This window comes from Diorhabda sublineata, chromosome 2 (genome assembly GCF_026230105.1).
Source record: "Diorhabda sublineata isolate icDioSubl1.1 chromosome 2, icDioSubl1.1, whole genome shotgun sequence".
Classification (NCBI taxonomy): domain Eukaryota; kingdom Metazoa; phylum Arthropoda; class Insecta; order Coleoptera; family Chrysomelidae; genus Diorhabda; species Diorhabda sublineata.
The window spans coordinates 7,743,403-7,767,695 of record NC_079475.1 but is presented as its reverse complement, the minus strand read 5'-3'; the positions used below and the strand labels follow the sequence as shown (position 1 = coordinate 7,767,695).

General features: G+C 31.4%; 1 protein-coding gene across 2 annotated transcripts; it reads right to left on the bottom strand.

The window, feature by feature from the left end:
• Window positions 1–286: 286 nt before the first annotated feature.
• Window positions 287–22,803, bottom strand: LOC130452967 (sterol regulatory element-binding protein cleavage-activating protein). Of its 2 annotated transcripts, none has more exons than XM_056792521.1 (12): window positions 22,580–22,803; window positions 18,970–19,154; window positions 16,530–16,757; window positions 16,259–16,436; window positions 12,869–13,014; window positions 10,128–11,461; window positions 7,984–8,295; window positions 5,322–5,766; window positions 4,201–4,372; window positions 3,178–3,396; window positions 1,078–1,351; window positions 287–1,007 (listed from the first exon to the last, which is right to left on the bottom strand). In XM_056792521.1, the coding sequence occupies exons 2-12, from the start codon at window positions 19,122–19,124 to the stop codon at window positions 622–624; spliced, it is 3,849 nt and encodes a 1,282-aa protein (XP_056648499.1). In that variant the 5' UTR covers window positions 19,125–19,154; window positions 22,580–22,803; the 3' UTR covers window positions 287–621. The 2 variants fall into 2 exon arrangements, with proteins under 2 accessions (XP_056648499.1, XP_056648497.1); XM_056792519.1 differs by having other exon boundaries at window positions 7,984–8,307; window positions 22,580–22,771.
• Between the last annotated feature and the right edge of the window lie 1,490 nt (window positions 22,804–24,293).

Below are 24,293 nucleotides of genomic sequence, written 5' to 3'. Positions count from 1 at the left end.
GTTGTAGATCCATGAAAAGCGATTTGACGATGTTATTAGGATCAAGGGATGGAACACTAAATATTGATAGGTTAATTTCAAATAAATTATTATTTTTACGAATTTAAGCTTGTATTTTCTTTATTGTTAATTATAACGCTTTTTCAGTGTTTAGGATTCCGTTTCTTAGACAAAGATATAACTCAATATGAGCATAGACTACTCATTATGAAGCTACAGATTTTTTGCTAGACTGTATGCGATTTGATTGATTTTTTTGTTCAGTGTATTCAAATAAAACTACCAATTGTTATTGTAAAAAGATTTATTAACAATTACAAAAATAGTACAGACGTAATTGTCCAAAGTAAGGCCAATTTTTTTACGACATTTGTTGTATTCTAAACAGTATTTAAAGCAATCAATCCGCTTGACCACTTGCTTACAAATGTCGCGTTTCATTTTTTTTAAATAAATAGTTATATAATTCAATAAATTAATAACAACGATTTTTGTAATAAAATAAAAAACAATAATCGAAAAAATAGTGAAGGCACGAATATTATATTCATATATTAAATATAAATTGTATCTTTGCGACTACAGGTTAAATTTGATTAAATAAATTAAATCTTTTTGGTCTTAATCGAATTTGTGTGTCATTAAAGGAAATCTAACGAGCATCAATTGTTTTCCATAATCGCACAACACTGCGTCCCTAAGTAACAACAACTTATTTATAAACACGAAGTGTTCCCGTCCTAACGTTATTGTCCTTACGCAATCACCCGTTCGAACGTCCCAAACGATCAAACCACCACTACGAGCAGTCACTACTAAATGTTGCGCCAACATTAAAACTTGCGTAGAAAACGTATGCGAAACGTGAATAGTTGTAAGTAGATTTCCTTGAAAACGTTCCCAAACGCAAAGTCTTTCGTCTGTACCTAAGGAAATTACGTAACTTTCCGAATAAGTCAGCGAACTTATGCTTCCGTCGTGGGCTTGGATGCTGTACATACATGCACCTACAAGACAATTTGTAAATAAAAAAAAAACAGCTTCTACGTATATTCTCCCTCAATCACTATTTTTTACCTGTGAGTAAATCCCAGACGCACAACATTCCATCCTGCGAACCACTTCCGGACGTTGCAGGATTTACTCTATCTATAAACAGACAGGTAATAGGTCCGCAATGTCCATGTAAAGTGTATACAGGATTACCATCTTCTAATTTGAAAACTTTCAATGTATGGTCTTGACTTCCAGTCAAGATCCTTCCTCCTTCGCAATCTAAGCACATCACCGGTTGCTGGTGGGCTTTGATGGAATGGATTTTGATTACACGCAAGTCTTCATCACTATAAGTCTAAAATATGGAAGGTAAAACAAGATAAAATTACAACTTTATAATATTTGCGGTTTTAGCAATGCAATTCTTAAGAATTTGTAGATCCTTTATTGACATGAATCATTCCTAGGTTTTCCTTTATTTTTTTCTCTAGTTTCTTGCAGCTGTTGTCTGCATTGAATAAATTTTTTGTTACTTTCTGTTTTGCTCTTGTTCTCTTCTTTCTTCTCTATTATGACTATCGATCTTCTTGTTATGTGACCAATTCAATCAATCAAAACTATTACTTATCATTGATCTTATTTTCTATTATTGTGTGATGTTTGGTTTTAATGTTGTTCTCTTATATATCTCTTAACTATATTTAATTCCTCCTCTTTTCATTTTTGTTTATTACTGCAATTTTTATCGCATATGTCTACTAAAGAGGATTTTATACAGTTCCGTTTTTTATGAGTTAACATATGCTCATTAAACCATTGAATTCTCAAAACTATGACAAACAATTTAGGCATTTCCAAATACTATCTTTAATTTGAATCACTCTTTTATTTCTATAGTAATTAGTTGGCATTGGCTCCTGTTACATTTTTTGTTCCGTCATATGTTTTTCTTCAAATTCATCCTTAGCCTATTGCTTCTAGAATGATCTTCCTATTATATGCTAAAGCCCGAGTTTTTGAGCCTTTATCTATCTTTGATATTCTTTTATCCACCACTTTATAAACATCCATTCCTTTCAATATAGTTTTTCCATGATCTATCCCTTGTTCTCAATAACAATTTTACTTTTTTAATTATGTCTGTTGAATTTTTGGTTTCCTTTTCCCTTATGGTGTCATGTTTTATACCACGTAGATATCACATAGTTTATAAATAAACAGCCATTCCTTTTTTAATCTTGTTTCTCCAAGTCTTTCTTGACCTATCCTTCCTTCTCAATAATGTTATTTTTTTCTTATTAGACGTTCCGTTCAGTTGAGTCTTTGAGCTTATGTGCATCTTTGGACTCCTTTTAGAAAGATATTTCTATTATTACATACATCCATTTATTCCAATCTTATTCCTACAAGTTTTTCTTAATCAACCTCTTCTTCTTGATCATAATGTCACTTTTTTTATGTCTCTTTCTTGTTGTATGTCCAGTCCAGTTGAATCTTTAGACTCCTTAACTCTTCTGGTGTCATGTTTGGTCTCATGAAGAGATGCATAAAATTTAAATCTATTTATTTTCTATCTTGTTTCAGCAAGTCTTTTTAGAATCTAACCCTTCTTGGAGGGCATTATGTTACCTTTCTTATTATATTTATCGATATCCTTATTTTTCTGTATTCAGTCCAGTTGAGTATTCGAGCCTTTACATATCTTTGTTCTTATTTTCTCTTCTGGTTTCACATTGTTCCCAACAATTATCATATATCTTTCTCTCCACTACATATTATTCTTTTTTTCCTTTTTGTTTATTGCTTTTATGGCATAAGCGTTTGTTGTTAAATCTGGAAGGAGATCTCATATACTTTTCTTTGTTATTGGTAAAACCTTATAAAACTATTTAATAACTTAGATTATGGCTAACGCTTGGAAGCATTGTTAAGTATTTTTTTAAAGGTCAATCATTCCTTGTTTTAAATTATTCTTCTTTATAGTTTCTCGTTACTCTTGGCTGCTTTCGTTATTTGTTTACCATTCAATTTTATTTCGTCTGTCGAACTTCTTGTTTTGGATCTTTTATGTATTTTCTGGTGTTACATTTGGCCCCATTAGATAAAATAAAATTTGATTATACTTCATATAGGTATCCTAAATAAATATATCGAAAGTTTATAACGGATATGTGTCCTTACCTGTTTTTTAAGGTCTTTCTCTGAAATAGATCCAGCAGAGGCAGTCCTAACGTGCATTCTTCTATAAGCGCACGTAAAATTCCAATCGACGGGCCTACCCTGATTAAACGTTTGTAATTGAAACAATTCCAATGAACCGCACAGTCTTACAGCTATTACTTTGGCACCGACTATTTTCAGATGGTTTATTCCAGATTCCGAACCATCTTCGAAAATACACTGTAAATTTATATTAGTTATTATTAGAACTATATGGGACTCACCTTAGGTAGTCAACTCCTCTGGGACAAACATGAAAAGAAGCCAGAGAAGAAACCTTGATGGTGTGCAGAAACTTCACAGGGAAAAATTGGGATTATGACCTCAAGATGTGTTCATACCGAATCGGTATGAACACAAGAATCAATATCAGAAAGGTACAAATATACCTCCCTCGAAAAGTGATCAAATTTGGGACATGCAGCAGCAAGATTGATTTCAAAGCCAAACAGTAAAAGTAAAGGGAATCAAAATACCATATCAGAAATGGTATCTAATGATAAACAGATGGCTCTAAAACAGCAGAAAAAACTGGAGTAGGAGTGTACGGGCTCAGAACCAAACACTCTACAAGCTTGTGCAATATGTATTTATCAAGCAGAAATTGAAAAATGTGTCCAATTCAATTTAGAAAGGAATTATTACAGTAATCCAGAACACACTGGAATGGAGAGAAATGAAATAACGGACATACTTGCCAGTGTAGGGCAAATACACTCATCATATGATCTGTGGCAATCTACAAGGGTTGACACAGACAAAGATACTCCTGGAAACCTAGAACCACAGAAAAATCTATGCAATTAGATCAATTAATCGAATCTTCTTTACACCTTGGTGCAAATGAAACAGAAGATGAAAATATTTAGCTGCCACATCCTAAACTTTTTAAAAGGAAAGGATTAATAGATCAAATAAGTGCCGCAGCAAGACAAGGGGACATTAGATCCCTTGCTTCGCAGTGTATATTGTACACATACATACCTTCAAGTCTCCAGAGGAGGCTTCCCAAAATTCCAATCTTCCATCTGCGCAGCCTATGACAATTAAATTATCTAAATAGTCCATACACCATATCGGTGATAGTTTACAATCTGAAATATCCACGCATTCGGTACTTTCGTCTGCAGATATACCATCACCTCCAGAACTAGATCTGAAATAGGAAAATTGTTAAAGTGGGATGTACTTTATACAAAATTACATTACTACTTTTTTTATTTGTATATAAATCAGCAGTCAAATCTAAAAATATTCTATACGTTAATTAGCTAGCATAGAAGTTCTTCATTGGCACAATAAGGTCTCTTCCAGAGAAGGGGCCACTATATTTCATTTGAAATCTATAGGGAGTAGTCTTTCACTTTGGGGTTCTAATAATGGTTTCATTAGAGGATTATATGTCCTGGTAGTGGATCATGATATTTGCTGCTATGCTTCTGAATTTCTTCTGTGATGTACTGTATGCCAAGACCTTTATGGAGAGTATCATTCGATGCACACCAAGGTGTATTTACACGATTGGGACCTCTAGAGGTACTCGATTTATTGGCACAATCCCAAAGTTTTATGCTTCAAGTTCGTATTGGTTTCATCACAATCTTATAGATAAAAATCTTTTGGTCCATAGTTATCATTCTCTTTTTAATTACGTACTTTTTCCAGTTTAGTTTTGAATCCAGATGTATTCCAAGATAACGGACTGAATGTGTTTCTGGTATTTTTTGTATTATTTATAGTGACTCATGGTTCTTGGTTTTTTCTCAAACTATTTGTGAAGATGTTTCATTTATTTTTATTTTCCACTTCCTCGTCCAATCTTCTGTTGAGTGATTTTGAAGGTGAGCTGTCATAGTTGCTGGATCTTCGTGACCTCAGAACGCTGCCTTGTGGTACTCCAGAATGTGTCTAATTCTTCTCCATTGATATTGGTTCTGAACTCTCTGCTTGTTAAGTACGACTTGAGTAATTTGAAGTAAGATGGAAGAAGGCCTTTGTGCCACACCTTATCAAATGCTTAACTATTACTACCACTTGAAAATATTTTCTGTTGTGAGTTAATTCTTTTTACTATAAAAATTAATTTTTATAGAAATAAAACTCACCCGTTATACACCATAACGTCTTTGTGATTTTTGAAATCTATTTCATCGCATTTATTCAAGCTTCTTCTTTTTATGAAATTTTCGTTAACGCTTTGCCTTTTGGCGGCTTCTTCTTTAAGAGACTCGTACCGATTCCTCAATCGAACATCGAAGTTGTGATTATAGTAGAAGTGCCTGTATGATTTGTTGAAATTATATTTCGAATCTATGGAATTGGAATGATCTGAATAATCTTCAGTGCTAAAAGAAAAATCGGTGTTGATGCGATTGAGTAGTTTAGGAAAAGAATCTTCCCGTGACGGTGGAGAACCGGATTCGTAATCTGAAAGCGTTTCGTCTAATTCTGACGCCAGGTCAGGTTGTTTGGGATCTGTGAAAATTAGTTTCCTATTGATTTCGCAAACTAATTCGGCTGTATTATTATCGAAAACTTTTATTTGGCCACCTAAAAACAAAAAATTCGCAATTTAATAATAATACATACGACAGTAATTAATAAAGGGTAGTCCTAAATTATTTTTAATTTGTACAGTTGATAGGATGCTCGATCTTAATCATAAGGGAGGTGCTATTTTTTAGAAGTGTGGATGGAGAATCTTTTTTTGGATAGGGGAATAGAGCAAGTGGGCAGTTTGAAATCCCATGCTTTTTATACTTATCAAAATGACAATAATTTAGAGAAAAAGTACTGGTATATGAACATTTTGAAGATATATGGATAAAAAAGGGAACAATAGATGCAGAAGTGGCTAATGAGGAGAATAAATTAACAAAAAATTAATATTTACTAAATAAAATAATACCGAGACACAAAAATACAACAACAAAAAACAGTAACAAAAATATAATAGAAATTGTGTGATACAGTAGATGGGACAAAAGAAAAAAGCTATAAGGTTATAAAACAAAGGGTAGACTGGGAAATAAATGGGGTTAAAAGGAAAAATCATAGAAGTTTCGGAAAATAGTAAAAAAAGGTGGAAGAAATGGGTACAAAAGGGACTGAAAACCTCATCAGACCCTAAAAATGTGAAAGGAAAATAAATATTTACCAATTTTAATCACAAAGTTCATATTTTAGGAATAATTGTAATACATTAGTTTGATGTTACTACCCACTCCATCCTATATAAATACATGGTATTCTTTTGAGGATAAGTCAGTATTATTGAGTCAGATCTAGCACTTTGATAATTCAAATATTGTTTTATTAATCAAAATGATTTCCTATGAAAGTGACACAAGCATTCTAACTCCAATTCTTCATCAGTTGATTGATATTTTTCTGCTTGTAACCTTTTTCTTCAGGTATAGAAACAGTAAATAGACGCTGGGGGATCAGATCTAAAAGATAGCTACCAAAATAATGAAATAAAGTAGAAAATTTTTTGCTGCAACATTATCAATCGTTTGGACAATTCTCTAAATCTCATATTACATTTCCCACTCATGAATCTGTGAACTGCTGGCTAATGTTATATATTTTTAGAATGATAAATGTATTATATTCTTAAATAAAAGATCTATTATTCTCTTTTATCCAGTTTACATGGATTATCTCAAAAACTGATTCCTTTATTCTTGTTCCTTCGATTAAAATTTTAGAGCATCTACCAGCTTCAGTTTGGGCAAGTCTTCTTGCTCTATCCAGTAGAATCTGTGATGCTTTACATTCGGCAAATGTGTGGATGGGTCCACAGAATCTGCAGCAATCTTTTTCCATCAGTTTGAATCCATTCATGCGAATCTATGTTAAAATCCTCAGTGCAAACTTGGTCTAGCTAAGCTATTCATCTAATCTTTTTAGTCATAGTTACTTCTCTTGTTGCAGCTTTACTATGATGTCCCAGTAGTTCAATATTTTCTGTTTATTTTCCTCATATCATATCAGTGTTTACACCATGGAAAAGTTTTGATTTTCTTAAGGATGTTTGAACCCCTTTCTTAAATGCAACACTTAGTAGTCATTTTGACAACTTCTCTAACCTCAAATAAGATCTCTCATTCATGAATCTTTTAACTGCCGGGTTATTTTCATAGTTTTTCAGAACGATCAATGTTCTCCTTTATCCAGTTTTAATGGATAAAGGATGGATCGTCTCAAAGAATCATAGTTCCTTTATTCCTGATCCTTCAATTGTAATTTTAGGGCATTTACCAGCTTCAGTATGGGTAAGTCTTTTTGCTCTATCCAGTAGTATTGAAATCTGAAATTTTGTAGTGCACATAAAGGTGTGGATGGGTCCACATAATCTGTAGTTGTTTCTTTTTTTATTTATTTTCCTCCTATATGGTTTCCTGAAGGATGTTTGGGGCCCTTTATTTGTAGTTTCTATCTACTGAAGTATACCCTAGTACCCACAACATGGAACTGTGTTGTCCTTGACTAATTCCTTTATTTGTTATAAAAGGCTAGCCAGTGATAGTATTTTCTCCCCTACTGCTTTTTGTTACTGTATTTAATATTAAATTTCTTGAACATAACCTAAAAACTCAAATTGGTCATCACAATCAAAATAATATCTAAGTATACATTGTTTTTCAATTTTAAAACAAAATAAATTATATTGTTGAAAGTTGGAGGATTAAAACATAACAGAGAAAACTATTCAAATTAGAAACGATAATGGAGAGAGGCAAAAGCAGATATCTATGTGCTTACCTAAACAAGCGCTTACAATATTCGTTCCATCAGTTGCTATACATTCTATTTCTTGACTATGTCCTTCTAAGCTAACCGGCATCGTTTCTAGTAGCACTTGATCTTCTTGTTGTTCAATTACTTTTTCATTGAACCAAGAAGCCCTCCATTCGGCATAATTTCTCGAACAAATGCATCTGTAGAGAACGACGAATGCATATGCGAGAACGACGACGCTTATTAAACAGAGAATTGTCGTTAGGAAAATTTCCATTGGAGATGTGGGATAGAACGGTTGATCAGCTTGCGGAAGAACATGTCCAGTAACTTCATCTAAAATATTAACTGTTTATATAAAAATTAATAAGCTGCTTGGTCCAATTTTGTTGCTTCTAATCCCAATACGGGATTGAATCCAAATTGAAGTACTATTTGCGTGACGTATAAGCATTTAATCCCCTAACCAAACACTGGAACACCAAACTATCTCATTGCCCTTTGAGAAGCAGTGTATAACATCTTATCAAATATAGAGCTAATTATAATCAGAAGAGATTTTTTTTAGAATTTCTACTATGGGTACTGAGTCAAAGTTTATTTGAAGGTAAACAAATTGGTAATCCATAGTACGATAAGAGACTAGATTATATAAAATAGCAGGGAAAGCAAAAACAAGAACGCGACTGGACAGTTTCAGTATCACAAGGTCCATGCATACGTTCCCAACTAGGGCAGTTGGAAGTCCTACTGGGCCTTCCGCCAAATAACTCCTACAACCGTTAACAATAAGGGTTTTGAGGCACAAATAACTAAGCGGGAGCAGTGGATCGGTGACTCCAAGCCTGCTATACTGAATAATGGAGCCACCTGGTAAACAGACGGCTCCAGGAGGAATGGCTTGGACGGAGCAGGCTTCTTCACCCCAAAATAAACGAATCTTTTTCGCTTGTGAACACGCTGGTGTCTTCCAAGCCGAGGTATTCGCAGTGATGGAATGCGGACGCGCGATCCTCAACGCCACAGGAACACACTCAAACTACTCAGATAGCAGAGCTGTCCTACAAGTTACAACGTCCGAAAAGGTGTGCTCTAGGCTAGTGCTGGAGTGCAAAAAAGTCCCACAAAATCTGGTGAGTGATGGCTGCAAGATCCAGTTCGTTTGGGTCATCTGTGAGTGCCCGGCACTCACACGAACGCGGTTTAAACATTTTGGCAAGCCTCACAGGTTGCTTATTGACGTTAAAAGGACAAAGTCAAAGCGCTTGATCGACTCCTCGAAGGACATAGATCTTTGGTAACGTCACGACGGGTCTATCTGAAGGCCCATGTGCTCAATGGCACCTTGGCCAATGATACCATGAACCATATAAAATAGAGGAATGTCATCTTATTAAATAAGAATTTTTTTCAGACGTTTATGAATTGGAGGAGCATTAGATGTTAACACTAGACAAAGAGGATTGTTGGGATAGGCGTTCTACGATGAGGATGTCTCTAAGAGTAATCTAAATTGGGATTTGAAGAGAAGTTGTGGTTTTTTTAGTCACAGGGAAGGTTCTTTATACAAGATTATTAATGTAAATGTTTTTATAACATTCAAAATGAAAGTTAACAGCTTTCTTAACTACTGGACTGTTCATGTTCGATAAATGACAATTTTAAGAGAACTTGTTGCTGTTTTAGCCACAGGGAAGATTTTTTATATAATAATATAATGAAAAAATGTTTTTATATCATTCATACAGAACTATTGATGTTTACATCTGCTAGCTTAGTCAGGCTTAACTGTTCATCTAGATAAGGATGTTCAGAGAAGTTGTACTTGTCTTAGCCAGAGGGAAAGGTCATTATCTTCACATTTATTGGATTTTAGGGTTTTGTAGATGATCTGGATGAGGATTTTCAGAGAAGTTTTTCATATATGGGCCATACCACGGATTTGTCTTTGCTAGTTAGTGGTTGTATAGCTTCGCAGGTACCCTATTTTCTTTTAGATACTAGATCTAAAATCTACGTTTTACGAATTATATAGTTTAAAAGAATAATTGAAATGGCAAGTCAAGATTAAAGTAATGAAATAGATACTAGAATAAAAGAAGAGAAAATGGATCAAAGAAGTAATAGAATCAAAGTTTGCTCGAATGGCAATCAAAGAGTTTACTTACCGCTAAAATCTATAGGATCTAAAGCGACAGCCAAAGCTTGCCAATGGAATGTATCACCGTACTTCTCATTTGGATTACGTAACATAACTGCTTGTTCTGGTCTGACAATGTGAGAAAGTTTAATATTTGGCAAAACTGCAATCACCTGGCCACCAAGAGAAACGTTGTATTTCTTCAATATTTCCGACCAATGCCTAGAAGGTGGTTTCAAACCTCCGGCATAATCAGGATGTTTCAATTTTTCGATACCTTGAGTTTCATTATGTTCGTACTGTTCTTCCAAAGGACTATACGTAACATAATTTATATTTACAGACCTATTAGGAATTGGATATAAATTTAGAGTAGATAGTGTATCATGATAAAACATTGTACTATTTTCCACAGATTTTTCTTCAGTTTTAAGGATGTATTGATTCATCAAATCGCTTTTATATGCTATAATGCTAATGTAGATTATCATTAGTAACATAAACGATCTTTGGAATATCCTCGTTTGTGCCCAAATGTTGAACAATTTCACTCTTTTCGGTATTTTTTTCTCTTGGTTACTCGGTTTTTGTGGGGCTACAATATTAGCGGGATAACTTGTCAATCTCGGATGAGATTTTGATCTAACCATACCTTTAACACCTGTAAAAGGTCTATCGAAAACGTTTTGAGTTTGGAATAAGCTACTACGGATTTTTTGGTTTTTTTCGATCGCGTGTGTCATACGATTCATATCTAAACCAAGGACCGTTAAGAAGAAGAATAACTGCAGAAAAGAATCAGTTATTAGAACGACTATTGAGAATATGGAAAATTCTTGTATTTCCGGTATGAAAGTAAATATACCAAACGTTAATACAGTTATTTCTAATAAGAGATTTTTAGTTATCGACCAACCTTCGTTGCTTAAACCTTGAGCGTTTCTAATTTTAACGTCTAAATTCAATGGTGTCGCTGCTACGCTTTTCGTAAGAACAAGAACATTCTCTAAACCCACCAATAGAGTCAAATAAGGTATGATTCCTTTACCGCCATCCGAATTTAATGTTAAACCGAAGAAAAAACAGATTCCCATTGTCATAGTGAGGTTGCAAAATATGGTGAAAGTAGCGGTAAACGCCATACCCAATTTCGATTTGATTATTTCAATTTTTCTAACGGAAAAATAATAGTAGAGAAAAATCAAAAAGAACGCCACTAATAATGGAATGAGTTCGATATATTTTATTTCCCCTGGGTAACTGATTAATACCACATCATTTAATTTGTGATTTAATATCTGGGTTGTATCTTGATGTAGGGGATAAGCTGCTGTTAATTTGTTTCTCAGTCCTTCCACAAACCTAAAATAAAATCAATTAATTAGTGTAAAAAGAAAAGTTTTTATTAGATTATTATAAATAAAATTTATTCATAAATCTATTTTGATTTTTATTTTAGATCAAAATAGAGGTTTTGCTGCTATTTAATTCAGCTATAATAAATAAAAATTGAAATATCTCAATTTTGAGCCCATTTTTATGATTTTGCATGTAACTGAATGTATTTTCTGTGATTATGTTTTACTCAAGTTATAAGTGGATGATTTTATTGGTTTTCTGTGTCTTTATTTAACAATCTTTTATGGTAAATACTTGGCCTCGAAATGATATCACAAGTTATTTTTTTTTAATCAAAATTAAGTAATACTTTTTGTTCAGATTTAATTAAAAAATTCGTTTCTATTGAACTAATATTTTTTGATAATATATATTTAAACAGACCAATAATCTTCTGTGACAAAAAATTTAACTCCAAATGTTGCCACAAGTCAAAAAATTTGTAAAAAAAAATAAAAGTACATCATAACTTACTTATCTCTGATTTTAAGTTAACAAAAAACTAATTTTATCAAGTAATTTTATACGATTTACTCCCAAAGCTCTCAGTAGGAGATGTACCAGTTTATTGATAAAAATTGGTATTTTTAGTTTTTGTAGAATGAATTTTATCATTTTTGTTAATTGTTCTATTGAACAAATATTTTTTGCTGTTAAACATTTAACATATAATCTTCTTTGGCAAAAAATTAGACTCTACATATTGCCACAAGTCAAAAGGTTTTTGAAAAAGGCTGAAAAATACATCAAAACTTGCTTCATCTTTGATTGTTGACAAAAATCATTCTAAACAAATTTTTGTAAAATATTTCAAAAATAACACTTCTTGTTATGATTTACTTAAAAAATTCGTAGTAAGTGATGTACCAGTCGATATGGGAAAGCTATTTTAAAATTTTTTTCGGTGTCACATACTCAACAAGATCAATAATCTTCTGTGGCACAGAATTAGACTCCAAATGGTACTACAAGTCAAAAAGTTCTTTGTAAACGGAAAAAAGATCAAAAGTTTGGAAGATATCCATCAAAATAATTTATAGTAGGATTTTTTGTAAACATATACTTCAAAAATTGACAATAGTGACGCACCAGTCGATATTTATGAATATTCATAATTCTAATCTTTTATAAAATGAATTTCATCACTTCAATTTTTTGAAAAAAATTGCACAAAAGTTCCATAGAAGAATCATCCCATTGTGTTTTATTTCAAAAACTAGTTTGCCTATCATAGAAAGTAGATAATCCATATACATTATTTTGAAAGTTTTTTATAAACTATAGAAAAATAAAAATTTCATGAAATTTTACATCAAGTTTCAATATGTTTCACATTTATTTATTCATAATGATGACATTTGTAATACTTACACTGAATCATATTCTTTGAAAAACAAAGTTAAAGCATATTGCATTATTCTTTGCCTGCTTCTTAAGGGGTACCTTTTAATACCAGTATCAAAAAGCTGCATACCGAAAACCATATCAGAAATTGATGTTTTCCCTTTTTGGAAAGTCTAAAAATAGAAGATAATTTCAATGTTACTTAATAATTTTCAATCACAAGTACTTCATTACATTTGGCACATATTTTTATTACAGATAAGACAATTCTTGAAAATATTTTGACGCAACTAGATTTCAATTATTTATTCCAAAAATTTACTATTACTTGAAATTTGAAAATTCTTGTTCTTATATCCTAGAATATTCGATTGCTACATGTATAGAAAAGTCAAATTAGAAGGAAGGAAAGAGTGATTCTTCTTCATTAGCCATTGTCCATCCAATCCTGGACATAGGCCTCTCCTTATCCGCCTGCTACTCTCTTAATGTAATCAAGCCAGCTCTTTTGGGCTTTTCCTACTTTTTCTCTGTTCTATGTTGGTCGCTATGTTGTGACCATTATGGTCCATATTTATTTGTCTTGTTTTCCCACATGACCTACCCACTGCCCTTTCAACTTCAGCTATAAAGTCAGTTGTAAGTCTTCTAATTTATGGATCATAGCAAGGCTCTCTTCATTGCCTTATCTGTTGTTCTTAATTGATTTACGCTTTTTCCTTTGAGTGTTTCCAAGACGTGAAGATAGATCATTCATATACTTTTTAGGTTACTGGGAATGGGTCTGTCTTTTAGGATATGACGAAATTTACCAAATGCTACCCAAGTAAAACTAATTCTTCTGTTCATTATAGTATATTATCAATATGATATTCTATGATTATATATGTTATTGTATCCCTCATTATCTTTGTTTCGCTCACATTCATTCTTAATCCAACTGATGGTTTTTCATCTCAAAAAGTTTTGTTCTTCCTGTTGTTAACTTGGATTTTAATACTTTTATGTTCATTGTTCTCTATACACTCTTTTATTAAGTTGGTCTCATAAGGTTATATCTTTTCGGATTTCCTTTTCGATGGTTTTATTTATCTCTTTACATTATACGGATTACATCCTATTCTTTCTATTTATTCCCCTTTTCCATCCTTAACCACCTGTTTTTGTATATTCTAATAAATATCATTATCCAAATTATTTTTAATAATGAAATTAATGATCTGTTTTTTTTTAAATCAAGTTTTCTTTATAATATACTAATTGCTATCATTATAGTTTTATTCTATTTAAAAACAAAATGGTTTTTATCTAATATATTTATGCAGCAACTATATTTAAATCTTATCTTGTTTTTATATTAAGGTAAAATTTTGCAATATCGTTTTTTCGTTCGGTAAATATTTGTTTTAGGATAATCTAAATTTTTACATCAAATTTACTCGTACAATAACATATCCAAGGATAATGCATAACTAATTTAAAACACGAAAATATTGTGCACAATCGAATCTAAATAAGGATTTAATCTCTAACATTCATTTTATGAAGTGATTAAGACAATACGCTGCTAGAAAGGTCATGGGGGTATTCTTGTAATCTTGAGGACCAATTTCTTATTTGACGTTAGTCAATCGAAGATCTTTTTGTCATTCTTAATTGTAGGTCAGGATTGTTTGTTCATCATCACTTTTTTCTGACCCTAGATTAGCATTCTATGACTATTGAAGTCAAATATCAAAACATTATTAAAGGACTGATAATGAAAATGATAAAAAAACCCAAACATGTGAACGCAGATTACAAAATGGGACTCGATCATGTACTATTAGGATGTGATGTATACTGCGACCCCAAGGATCTATTGTGCCCCCTTTGCTTGCTGCTACTTTGGGGATCCTCAGTGCCTACAGCTGATATATTAATACCACTTCTTTTAGAAATTCCAGAATGTGGAATGATGGTGACTGTAGCAGGAGTAGATTGCTTGGGGAGTCTGATAGTTGGAATTTGGGGATATCGTCAAATGTCATTCAAGCCCCAACTACCCTAAGTACCTTGTTTATTCCTGACAGGAGATTTATATTTCTGATTTTAGAGGCAGAAATGATCAAATTCTGGGATGCAGTTCAACAATTTTTGGAAGAAATCTCCTATCAAGTGTCTCTTGAGTTCTATTTAATTTAAATTTGTGTTTTAGTATGAAAAATGAAGTATTTTTAAGAAAGCACATACTCATATAGGTCCTGAATCAGCTTCTGTTTAATAGAATATTTCAAAAATTAAAATTTTGGTGATGGGGATACTTTTTATTAGTAAATTATCAGATTCCAAACATTTGGCAAAAAATTTCTAAACATTCGACAATTGTACTGCAAGGGTAGTTTTATTAGAATTGCAATTGTGATACAAATAAAAGTCAAATTACATAACTAGTATGTTGACCAGTGTCTTACTCAGATTGTTGTTATAAGGTACTATAAATAAATTAGATTTAATATACTAAGAGTTTTAAATTTATCCCACACACCAAAAAAACCATTTTACATAAATTATTGTTAAGAACTCGTCCACGAAACGGATCGTGAAACCAGTCCTGATTATGTGGTGGACGCGCCAGGTACGCATTTCCAGGAACGGCAAACCTATTCTAAAACCTTCGGTTTTTTATTCTAGAACCGAATTACCGAGAGATCCGTTTTGTATAGTAGCTTGCTTATGTAATGCAAATAATCTGATATAATCCCGAAAAATTGGTAATAGACAAGTAAACAGCGTGTTTAAATACATTAATATGTTAAAAATTAAATAAGTGTTTAGTGTAAATAAGTCTTAGTGCGTGGTTTAGTGTATTTAGTGTAAAGAGAGAAAGAGATTCGTTGGATAATTTTTAGGTATGATAAGGGAAAATTTTTATAGGAGGAAGCTTTGTTGGATTTGATATGGGAGAAGCTCCTCTATAGGGCTGGGGTTGTGGAGGTTGCATGGATTTTGTGTTTGCTGTCCTGTTTGGAAAGGAGGAAAACCGAACGACCATTGGCCAGAAGAAAATGAAAGGAGAGCTCTGGTGTAAGTGAAAACGGCTCTTCTCGATTTGGTGATATATATTTTTATTTTGTTTTTGTAGTAGTGTTTTTTGAATTTTTTTTATTTAAATGGGGGAAGGGCGAATACAACTGCGGCTGCATTATTCCTTATCGTCGGCTAGAAAACCTGCATCACTGATTTGGTGTAAGTGTATAAATGAATTAAGTAATAAATCCACCCCATCAAAACAGTTCAAATAAATGAGAAAAACGAATAAATTAAATTTAAGTATACACTACAGTGTTGTATAAGTTTACAGAAGCTTCGGATTATAATAATAGAGAACGACATGTAACTGAAATGTACCAACTTCGATATAAAATTGTAACTTACATGATGATTGAATATCGTAGTGAGTAATGAACTATCTTGAGAAAATTCTTGTACGTCTTGATTCCAGAGATTCGCTGGCGACAATATCAAACAATTATATTGCGGAAGAATATTTGATTTGTCATTTGTTTTTTTAATTGCTTCCACATGAAGACAAACATGACCCAAATTTTTCAAACTAAAAAAAAACAATGTTAATTTAACTACCTACAGGTTACCATGAACCATTCACTTCATCAACGGACACATTTAATTAAGAAGAAATTGTTACCTATTTTGGTCTTGATAATTTCTTACAATATCTAACAATTTGAAAGCTTCATAGAGGGGAGCTCGAAAGGCATCCCCTAACGTGAGATCATCTTTCCACGGTAAAACTGCTACTCTTAGAACTACTTGCTGGACATAACAGTAGGGTTGTTGAACATCGGTTGTATTGAAATTTGCTGTCCACACTTGGGGAGCTTCCCCAGGGAACGATACGTTCATTAATGGCAGCCTGCAAAAAAATTGTACAAAGTGTAAGAATTGATATAAAAAATTCCGTTCTGGAGATGTTATGAAATTTTGCACATAGTTTTTTGAAAGTTGGTACTTCGTAAACGTCATATGGATTTGACAATGACAGCGCCATTTGTGTGTCAGTCACACGACTTATTGAGTGATGTAATATGAATATGATTGAAATGCTTATCAGTATCTTCATGGTTGGTTAATCGGCTGATTAAATAATGGAACATTACATAAAAAATTTTGTGATTTTAAGAATAATCATGGGTATTTCAGTATTTGAGAAACTTTAATTATCTTATGTATATACATAATATTTGAATCATACAAAATTAATGATTGTAACAAAGTCCAATATAATTATTTTTACGAAATAATTTTGTTCTAATCTAATGTAAAAATATTTATACAAATTTGATAATCTTTTCTTGTTTGGTAAGGCGTACTTGCAAAAATCTGAAGACAGTCTAGTTGAATTTCATTTATTTTCATTTTCCCAGTCAGATTTAGTCAAATATTGGTTTTTCTAACCATAGATTCGTTCCAAATTTTGAATTTGATAAGTTATTCTTATTTTTTGCTAAACATTGAATTTTCAGATTCAATTAAGTTTAACATTGGAATTTATTGCTTGGATTAGATCAAAATTAATTATATCACATCACATTTTTTTGTTAATAGGTTTCTTATCAAGTGTCCTTTGCAATAGTTAAATAAAGTTCGAAAACGATGCGCGTCAGCGCTCAAACGTAAACTTTTTTTTACGTTATAAAAAAAACTTGAACCACAATTTTTTGTTAAAAGATTCCTTAGTAAATGTCCTTTGCAATAGTTGAATGAAATTTGAGCTTCGATATCAAAACGAACGATGCATGTCAGCGCTAAAGCGTAAACTTATTGAATTTTTTTTGACGTTATGAAAAAAACTTGAACCACAATGTTTTGTTAAAAAATTCCTTATTGAGTGTCCTTTGCAACAGTTCAAAGAAATTTGTAAAAATTTGGGGCTTCGATATCAAAACGAACGATGGTGCGTCGGCGCTAGAACGTAAATTTAAAGAATTTTTTTTGACGTTATAAAAAAACTTTAACCACATTTGTTTGTTAAAAGATTTCTTATTAAGTATCCTGTCCAATAGTTGATTAAAATATGAAAAAATTTTGGAGCTTCAATTCAAAATTGTGAAATATGTTCAAAAACACGTGTTTTAAAAGGTTATGAAAAAAGTTATTCTTGATAAAAAGTTCTGCATGGTCCAAAAGTTAAAATGCAACCATCAGATATCAACTTTTTAAAGCAGTATACGAGGTTTGTCAAAAAATTTGAAATTTCTGCAAGAGTAGTGTTTTTATTTTTCACAATTTAGAAAAATGTTATTAAGTTATTTTGATTTAAAAGTTATATTCAAATATGCAATTACAGTCATTTATTATAAAAATTCAGGTTTTGTTAATATTTACTAATGGTTTCGTAATAGTTATTCTGGCTGGATACAATTTATCTCTCTTACCTGATAAAAATAATAGAATAATTAATACGGAATGATTAGAAAATAATAACAAAACCTGAATTTCATAACAAATGACTGTAATTGCATATTTTAATATAACTTTTAAATCAAAACAACTTTCGTTTATAACATTTATCTGAATTGTAAAAAATAAAGATAATTTATTACTCTTGCACAAAATTCAAATTTTTTGACAAACTCGTATACTGTTTTAAAAAATTGATATCTGATGGTTGCTTTTCAACTTTTGGACCATGCAGAGCTTTTTATCAAGAAAAACTTTTTTTCATAAAACCACTAATAAAAAAGTTTTTCACATTAACCAATTTCCAACTTAAGTAGACACACTCTGAATGTTTGTAAATTAACCCATGTAATTAAAAAAAATGATCAAGGACCTTCATTCATTTATTCATTGGCGTGAAAATAAATTATTTACAATAAAAAATTAATAGCTCAATAAATACATAGTAAAGGCGGAACATAAAAACACAAATTAAAATTCTCCAGATAATAACTCTTCAAAATAGTAATTAGATATGTTGAACATAGATGAAGATAAAATTTAATGTGGAAAACATGTAAACAAGTATTTGCACCATACTGTATGAAATCAACAAAGGGACGTTTGTTGTTAAGATGCATGAACACTTTGAAGATTACGAATTAAAAATTATATTCTATACTTACCATGATACAATAATTATAAAAATAGCAAAGCACAGAACACAAATTGGATAAGTGATGCAAAAGAGTCCTAATGAATAATAGAACACACCAACTTTTTCTTGTAGAGTTGATTTTCCCGCTTTGCCCCTCAGATGGGGGTCATCCCGAGGAATCATTTACTATGCACCTCCAGTGTTGAAATTTACCTGAAAGAAAACAAAATCTTCCATTCCATTAATCAATTATTTGCTATAACATAGCAATACAATGATTCAGCACTCATGTTAGTAGTTATTTATATAACAAGTGTATAAAGCAGCTTTTTTCGACGATTATTGTCATTATATAAGTAAAAAAAGTCCTTTACACATAAATAGCATGAATGTGCCACTGTTCAAACCAAATCTGTATTTTGTTTAGATTTAGCAGCAACTTCCTTAAGGCTGATGTAGAATCAATGTAGGTTGATAATATGGAAGTGTCATCAGCGATTGTTGCCCCTTTTGTTTTACCGGTAGATCAGCTGTATACGTTAAGTGCAGAGCCAGTTCTAAGACACTTCCTTGGGGGACTCCACACAGGATTGGATGGAGATCGGTGTGTATGTTATTGTATCTATTTGTACAGTAGGATTCCAGTAATTTGTAGTGAGTAAATGGTAAGTCTTTAGTGTAATCCTTCGTGCTATAAGGCTTGTGTAATTTCCAGGAAGGCTGATAAGCTTCAAAATCTCCATTTATTTTATTGACTAGCCTATGAGTGTTGCTGTTATAACTTTACTCTCTTCCAGGACGCCATTTAGTAGATTTTTTCAAATCATTTATATAAAATGGTGAGCAAGCTAATAGGTCTTTGATCTATAACTATAACTATTTGGTCCCCATCTAATGTATGTTGCAGGTATAGTTGAAACACTTAAGTGAAACCATAAAATGTAATAGAAAACTTGGTTTACCAGACTTTTTTCGACCACCTACATTCCATTATTAAGTTATTTTGTACATGATCCACAATTTTTGCAATAATTTAGTGTTCCAGGACTGTTTGTAATATATAATCAAACAAACTGATTTAATGTATGCAATTAAAATTTTTTAATGTTATCGGTGATTATTTTGATTGATTGCTTTTTTTATTGATAAAAAAAAAGTAATAAATATAATTTAATGTTAAGCTAAGGGGTTATCTATTTATGTTGTTTATCTTAGAAATAAAATAAGTTGATTAAGCAAAACTGCAGTCAGTACAAAATGTTGTGAGTAAGTAAATGTGAATGAGAATGGGTTACATAAATCACAAAATGGACAGATAATTATCTTTCTTAAAGTGGAAGAGTAATCAAGTTTTGTAACTACAGCTTCCATTATATTGCAATATTGTTTTCAAAAATTCAATTATTTCATATTCATATACACTCTATTTCAGTTCTAAAGTAGTGAACCACAATCAACAATCTATTTTTTTCAACCAATGTGAGCAATTACTATTTTTTAACAAAGGAACTTTCAATCCTGTGTAGGAGATGTGGCTATTAAGCCCCTATAAAATTGAGTGGTCCAAGTCAAAAAAAGGACTAAAAATTTAACATAAATAAGGGGCTTTTAGGTGCCATTTAGGTGCGCAAATCAAATATTACGTGCATTTATAGTTTTTGAAAAATTCAAAAAAAGAAAAAGGTCTGCCAGGTTTTTCAAACTTGGCGATCCCTATTTAAATAAAAATAATTTTGTGCCTTTTCTTCTTTTTCTCAAAAAATATTTCATATTCAACTTCTAACCATCAAAAACTCCTCGAATGTCTTTTGTTTTGATGACCTCACTACAAATGGTGGATCTTGCTAAGACAATTGCTTGTTTCAATATCAAATCGATTTGATCTTGAAACGTGCACAAGCTCATCAAGATCCACCACTTCTAGTAAGGTCATCTAAAAATTCTTCTGATGGATACCCGCACAGAGCCATGTATGAAGTGTTCCTGGAGGACGGTGACTGAGAAGACCCCGCCTTCGTTGGTTGGAGGACGTTGGGGCGGACCTGATCCAGCTAGAGGTTCGACGTTGTAGAAAGAATTGGCAGTTGATTGTTGAAAAGGCCTTGATTTTCAAGGACCTTACAGCTGGTTAAATAAGAAGAAGAAAATAACTACAAGAATAGAAAAAGATGATAGCCCAAAATAGAACAGCTCAAAAGATTCCAAAATTTATGAGCAAAGCTCCCTAAGACTAAAAATAAACCAACGAATAGAGAAAACAAGAAAACTTTAGTATAATGTAGGTAATGCAATCGTTAACAAAAAAGTAATCACCCACGAGACCAAGTTAAAAATCTTTACAACAATATATAAACTAATCTTTATGTTCATTGGAAATCTTGGATAACAAATTAAAGTACAAGCAATGGAGGAAAAATTTTAAGAAGAGTATATTTATTTACAAAAATAAAGTATGGATGGTAATGCTGAGCAATGAAATAGAAATAAAACCTTTAATGGATAATATAGAAGAAATACAACTGCGAACATGATCAATGCAGAGCACTAGACATGCAAAAAGAATATGGAAAGAAAAAAAAATGTAAGTGAAGACTGAATCAAACATAGAACTATATGATAGCAGACAGGAAAGTGGAGCAAAGCATAAATATAGCAAAGACATCTAACATAATCCATAGCAATGACTATTTTGTGTTTCTATCCCATGGACTTCTAAATGAAATATCCTCTATTGAAATTACTTCTATATCTTTCATTCAACTGTCCATATAGTAGATTTTCCTTTGAAACTGTTTTTAATTTCCTTTCTTAATATTTCTATACATTTTCCTATCAAATTTACGGAATTAATTGATTCTTATACTCATTCATCATAATTTTATATCATTCTGACAATATTCCAGCATATTTTAATTATATTTTAAACTCCCAATGTTGTAAACCCTTAGTCAACCTCATTTATCACAATTATTACAAAAAAAAGTATCTTTGCATAAACCATCAACTGTTAGTCGAAAAAGGTATGTATCATTATATATTACTTAACTATTAGCAATTGAAATAACTTATAAACAATTATTAATGTGGTGTTGTTGTTTTTTTGCACCTATTTAAACTGATACCTGCACAAGTAAAAATAAGAAATTCAATCACTTATATTAAGAATTATTAAGTACTCTGATTCAATTACTTCTTGATGTCAAGGTTAAAATAATTTAAAATTATTCAATTTATTAACCGAGTATTAAAGGATAAATTGAAATCTGAATAGTTGATATAAAATTTAATACCTGGTTTTATTATGTTAAAATAAATATACATACAACGCAAAATATAGCATTACTCATCGATTATTACTTTTTTGCTTGTTGTTAATAGATTCGGCTTTTCATATGGCCACTAGAAACAGGTATAAGTAAGGTCATGTATATTATTATCTAACAGTTGGTTATCCTTAATAATTCTTATGGATTTTAAAATAATAAAAATCTAGTAGTATCTATTTATAATTACTATAAAAATATATCGTATTAACGTTTAGTTTCAATATAACTTGTAATATAACCCTACTTCTTGATGTCTATGACGCAATTTCTGCAAAAAATATAACTATTAAACGTTGGAATAAAAAAACTTACTTAAATCATATATGAACGGATGCTCAATAACACCGAAAATATTGTTATCCAATTACTGCACTAAATAGTAAAAACACTTATTTGCAAATTACGAAAATCGTCTTTCTAATATCAAAAACACGCGTATAAAATATATTTGATATATGTACACTACACCAACCAACACACATTGACTGAACATGAGTAAAAACTATTAAATTAGTCAACATTTCCAAGTATACTGTGACATTACAGATTACTGTCTATATTCAATATATTTTGCGTATTTATCAAGTAGATGGCGCTCTCCTATTGACTATCTAATTCCTACCAGAATAATGTTGAAAATGGTGTTTGGGCTTGTACCTATACCAATTATCTAAGATGTCTCCCTTCTCTACATATTTCTGAGTTATTCGCAATTGAAAATTAAAAAATAAACACGTTTCTCAACATTTTTTCACGAAAAACTCGAAAATTACGCGTTTTCTGGAAAAAATTATTTTTATCAAAAATGAAGCTTATAAAAAAACAAAGAAATTAGTTGGTTTAAATTGAATTTTTTAAATAATATTCACCATGTTAGGAGTCACGGAAAGTCAATTTTTTCTTTTTCGTAAATTTATGCAGAGGTTTGAGCTCAAAAACGGAAAAACGATCAATTTTTCATAAAAAATTGTGATAACTTTTTAAAGTACTTTTTCAGACCTTTCAAATGAGCTTTTCTGAAACCGTTTAACATGAAAATTAAGCGAGTTATGACGAAAATAAGTTAAGTAACTCAAATTTAAAAAAAAAACGTTATTTTTTCAAAAAATCTCAACAACTATTGGATAAACGAAAGAATATTTTGTAACTAAAATTTAGCTTGTATTTTATTGAACATTTTGCTTTTTTTAAGCTCACGTAGCTTGAAAATTAAACGAGATATAAGATATAAGTATAAGTAAGTCTTTTTTACCCTTTAACATCAAAATTCTTTGAGGAAAAGGGCCTAGAAGGGTTGCAACTCTCATGATTTTGTAGCTTATGAAATTCCCTACAAAATGATGTATGGATGAATGCAAAAAGCTTAAGGGGAAGCCGAGTTATTATTAAAAAACCGAATAAATTTTTCTAGAGATAATGCTGCAAAATCACGAAACGTCAAGTTTTCATCTTTATGGAGTATTTATTCTTTTATACATGCTGTGTCTCCTCTGGATTCCCACGCGCTTCTTCCGACGTAACTCTTAAAGAAAGTTTTTAAGTTTATTAAATAACTGTATTAGGGTAGTTTTTAAGGGTAGTTGCATATAAAAAATAGAAATATTACTTACATTGTAAAAAAACAACAATCATTTCACATGTTTGAATAAATGAGCCCAATAGTTGCTTCCATTTAGTAATTTGCAATTTTCTCCATTCTGAGGGGTGGTTTTTGGTGGTTGCATTATTAAAAATATTGAGGGTCAGATTTCTTATACTTGAAGAAAGAAAAATGCTCCTATTGCGATCCAAAATAAAAAAAATTTCATATTTTTTACCACATTTTTTAAATAATCTTTATATGAGGGGTTGTTTTTAAGGGTAGATAAGCTGTAAAATATCAAAATATCAAAGTCTTGATACAAAACAATCAACATTTATTATATTTGAACATAACTATAGCTCATTACCGCTTTAATTCATTAGTTTTCAATTTAAGGGGTGATTTTCACCCCTTAAAAATAAAAAGCATACTTTGCGACCAAGT